The sequence below is a fragment of the Sinocyclocheilus grahami genome, unplaced genomic scaffold (genome assembly GCF_001515645.1).
Source record: "Sinocyclocheilus grahami isolate Dianchi unplaced genomic scaffold, SAMN03320097.WGS_v1.1 scaffold176.1, whole genome shotgun sequence".
Taxonomy (NCBI): domain Eukaryota; kingdom Metazoa; phylum Chordata; class Actinopteri; order Cypriniformes; family Cyprinidae; genus Sinocyclocheilus; species Sinocyclocheilus grahami.
This window is the reverse complement of record NW_015505355.1, coordinates 3,898,772-3,903,166: the sequence shown is the minus strand read 5'-3', so window position 1 is coordinate 3,903,166 and position 4,395 is coordinate 3,898,772. Positions and strand designations below refer to the sequence as shown.

The window sequence follows — 4,395 nt, the reverse complement described above, 5'->3', positions numbered from 1 at the left end:
CGATTAGGCAAGTGACTATTCTGTCAACTGTCCCGAAACGCGAGTGAAAGTCTTGTAATAGCAGCGTGCAGCGGCTCTTGTAGCGCAGACAAGATGCGCCGATGTGAAGCCGTTTGAAGAGAAAGTCGAAGAGAGAAGACGAGTACAGCTGAATCACTCACGCTGTTTCCAAATGACTGATTTGATCAGTCTGTGTGGACTGGACTCAGTCTGTAGGTTTGATTATTTACTCATCAAATCTACATGCTATAGGCCAGGGATCCTCAAATCTGGCCCACGAGATCCAGTTTCCTGCAGAGTTTAGCTCTAACCCTAATCAAACACACCTGAGCATGCTAATCAATGTCTTCAGGATCATTAGAAAATCACAGGTAGCCGAGTTTGATCAGGGTTGGAGCTAAACTCTGCAGCGCATTGGACCTCCAGGGTAAGATTTGAGGAACCCTGCTATAGGCTATTGAATAAATGTGTGAATATCCATCATTTTAAAGCCAAAAGCTGCGGGAATGAGTAAAACTATGCGATACAGCCTATGCGCAATCCCGCACCAAAATTCAGGACCTGATTAAACACATTTCTATTATACATAGTTTTGTGAAATAGATTTCAATTACTTTTCCAAAATTTTCTGGGTTTATTTCTTTTTCCAAAACTTTTCCAGGCCTGGAAATTGGTGTTTTAAAATTCCATGACTTTTCCAGGTTTTTCATGACCGTACGAACCCTGACAGTTTTTTTTTTTTAATGATATTGAAGATTTCTTCCAGTTGAAAATGTATTGTTGCTCTGGACCTTGAAACATAAGCCACTGGACATTAAGAAAGAGGTCCGACTCAGTTTCATTTCCGGTGCAGGGCTATTGCTCTTCTTCCACAGGATACTCTGCTAGCATTATTGCATAAACCAGAAGATCCTAGAATCTGCAATTTTAGCACAGTTCTTTTGAGCGGAAGACACCTCCATTGAGACTCTGGTATCAAGACATGGACTTACTTGGATGTTTGTGCTTAACTTCTGGAAAATCTCATAGATTTGATCCTTGAACCCACGACTCAGCATTTCATCGGCCTCATCAAGGACAAACATCTTGATCCATTTGGGAGCTGTAAACAACAACAACAAAAAAACTTAGTGTAATTCAAACCCTTACTAGACTGTTAAAATACGGTGGTCAAATGTATGATCAGTTAAGTTGTAAATGTCTCCATAACAGGTCAGTCCCGAAAGATGATACCATCATATCATACTGCATCCCAACTGGGCAGGTCTATTTTAGTCCAATTTATTTGCATTCACTACTTACACAGGTATCTCCTGTTCAGCATGTCAAACACACGGCCTGGCGTGCCAACGACGATGTGTGGAGCCTCCGCCTGGAGTTTTTGCATTTCGTTCCGCACATTGGTGCCTCCAATGCAGGCATGGCAAGAAGCGCCCATGTAGTCACCCAAGGCCAGGATAACCTTCTGAATCTAGAGAGCAGAGAGAGAAGAGGAAAAAAGAAAAACATTTAAAATAAAAAGAATGCTAAAATTCCTCAAGTACTGATGTTTGATGGTCACCGTGCACTAATAAAAGTCAAATATTGGACAGGTATGACCAGATAAAAAGGTCATCTCCATAAAACAGTCCCAATAACAGAATACCATCTGTCACTTTTGTCCACAGCTTTTCCATTTTGCTACAATCATCCCATGGAATTCACCTGGCAGTCCAACAACCAAACCATTAACTAACATCTAATTTACAACCACTAACAGTAAACACTCTTGTACTCAAGTAAATAATTCTGGCTGAAGCACTAACTAATTACTTCCTGCCAAAAAAATATATATACAAATTAAAATTACATCCACATTTAATGACTGATGGAGCAGGAAGAACAGCAAAAGAGTACCTTGAATCGGGCTACTGCCAGAATATGCCGCCTTGGTCTGAGACACTAAGTTTATGGTGACCTCAGGTACAGCATACCTGCTGAGCGAGCTCTCGGGTTGGTGCCAGGACCAGAGCCTGAGTCTCTTTCTGCTCAATCTCCAACTGCTGCAGGATGGAAATGGCAAACGTGGCCGTTTTACCAGTGCCTGACTGAGCCTGAGCGATAACGTCATATCCTATGGACAAATAAAAGAGCAATTCACACTAATGCATAACACATGCTATCAGTTGAGATTCACGCTTGAATTAAATAGACCACAAATAAATATACATTAGGCAAATTGCATACAAACAAATCAAACTTGTTTACTGAAAAAGCATGTCAAGCAAACGTTAAATGTAACTGAACTTGTTTGTACCTTTTATGCAAGGGATTATAGCTCTCTGCTGGATTGCCGAGGGTTTCTCAAAACCATAAGCGTAAATTCCACGAAGGAGAGTTTCCTTCAGGCTCATGTCATCAAAATTGTCCGTAATCTCGTTCCAGTTGCTCTGTAAAATAATGCATGCGAGATCTCACTTAATGCACTCAGCTCACCAAGCACAGACAATATCCTTACTGTAAGCTAATGGGACGGAGTAATATGCTGCCTTCAAAATCACGTCAAACAATGAGTACACATGAAAAGCACTGTAATATTGAAATTACAATTGGGATTTTCAATAAGCACCTTTGTTCTATATTGGGGCATGTCAGTTGGTCAAGTTTTAAATGGCAGCAAAAGCCCAGTTTGTTCCCGTCACACGTTCTCAAACTACTTACTTCTGAACTCATAATTAGGAGTCACTGCATTCAAGTGTTTGTAGTCGGAAAGAACAACATAGGACACCCGAATATAGGACACCAGTGTGGTCAGTTGCATAAAATGCTTAAAGTAGATTTATAAATTAATCATTTAATTTTCTTCTAAAAGACTGGTCATTATTTCACATAAATAATGTAAATTGGTCTAATTTGAATCGGGGAAAGGAGTCTTAAGACATAAAGGCTGAGTTTATGCAACTGGCTCGTTCGTTTTTGCTTATCTCCCGGGGAAAAATCTTATTAAAGCTGAAATTCACTGAAGTTATTAAAATGAATATCCAACAGATTCTGAAAATGAATCAAATTTATTAACTGGCAACCATATTATCATTACCCATGCTGTGGTATACATTCACCATGTTATCTGGACAGTTTGCTGGCAATTCTGAAATATCAGTCAAATGCTGTTTTCACCGTGTAATATGCATCTAATGGTTATTTACACATGCATAAATAGTTGTGAAGGCAAGAGAATTCAACAGATGCTGTGAATGGAAAAAATTACGTCACTGCAGCATCAGTTTCTTATTTAATCACCGACTGTTTACTTGTATTCAGGGAGCTTGAGTTTTGTTTCTATAAATTGAGGCTAGTATTAGTTTGTGATACCCGTGACAAGAATTATGAAATTTCTATGGTATCAAAAGGTTGATGTCATAAAGTCCTTATTTAAAGCAAAAAATAACTATATTGTGATATATATCGTTACCTAGAAATACGATTTCGGTCATATCGCCCACCCAACTCTCAAAATTGTCCCCAAGTTTCCCCAGTCACAAATGTGACTCGAGACCACTCGTGTCTAATTTCCAACTAGGAAACTTAGATGGCAACACGTAAAGGTGTGCTCACATTTATTCTTGCTAGTTAAAATCCAGTGGGCTTTACAGGAATCTGTGCAATCACGCAGATTCTGCTTGTGTTGAACATTTGCCGTGCTCACCAACAAAGTTGCTTGGTTTCAAAGTGATGTATGCGAGCTGCTATTCATGCATTATTACACTACTGACAATTTTTTGGCCCGCGTACCGTGAGGGAAGTACATGGATTGACCAAAATCTTCATCACCAACCCAGATATTTATTAGAAGCACTAAACTGACCCTCCAGACTTCACTAGGATACAAACCTCGATGACACCATCAGGCTCCATTCCTTCAGGCCCCCCATGGTCTCGATCTCGTGAGCTTAAAAATAAAATGGAGATAAACTTTTAGTACAAGAAGTTTCTAGTATCTCGAACCTTCAGTATGAAGGTATTTTTGGTGCAAAACAACTGAGTGACCGTGACAGCGGAATTTGTAGTTGTAGAGAATAGCCACACATGTGTATCAGTAAATCTGAAGTCACAGACAAAAGTTGCATACTTGTAGATATTTTTTTCTCTCCCACAAACACAACAGTTACACGTTCTTGAATCCTTCACTGCAGGTGCACAAATCATATTCTACGAATCACAAATCAAGAAACTCGTACGCTCACAAGTTTTGCTACTATTGCTGCAGTGAATATGGTGCAAAACACATTCACACACCTGCATCAAAAATGTGAAATCACAGACGAGTTTTGTGCATCCGCAAATCAGTTTGTGAATTCTTGCAATGAGATTTGCACGCTTGTAGAATGTTTTTTTACATATATATTTTTTTCTTGG

General features: G+C 39.4%; 1 protein-coding gene across 1 annotated transcript in view; it reads right to left on the bottom strand.

Moving 5' to 3' along the window:
* LOC107593804 (eukaryotic initiation factor 4A-II-like) overlaps nucleotides 1-4,395 on the bottom strand; it is a 10,560-nt gene that overhangs the window by 3,622 nt on the left and 2,543 nt on the right. The window contains exons 3-6 of the mRNA XM_016283678.1: nucleotides 2,297-2,429; nucleotides 1,974-2,113; nucleotides 1,303-1,471; nucleotides 993-1,102 (exon numbers count right to left, since the gene is read on the bottom strand). Coding sequence (XP_016139164.1) covers nucleotides 993-1,102; nucleotides 1,303-1,471; nucleotides 1,974-2,113; nucleotides 2,297-2,429 — 552 coding nt within the window. The remainder of the gene's footprint in view (nucleotides 1-992; nucleotides 1,103-1,302; nucleotides 1,472-1,973; nucleotides 2,114-2,296; nucleotides 2,430-4,395) is intronic.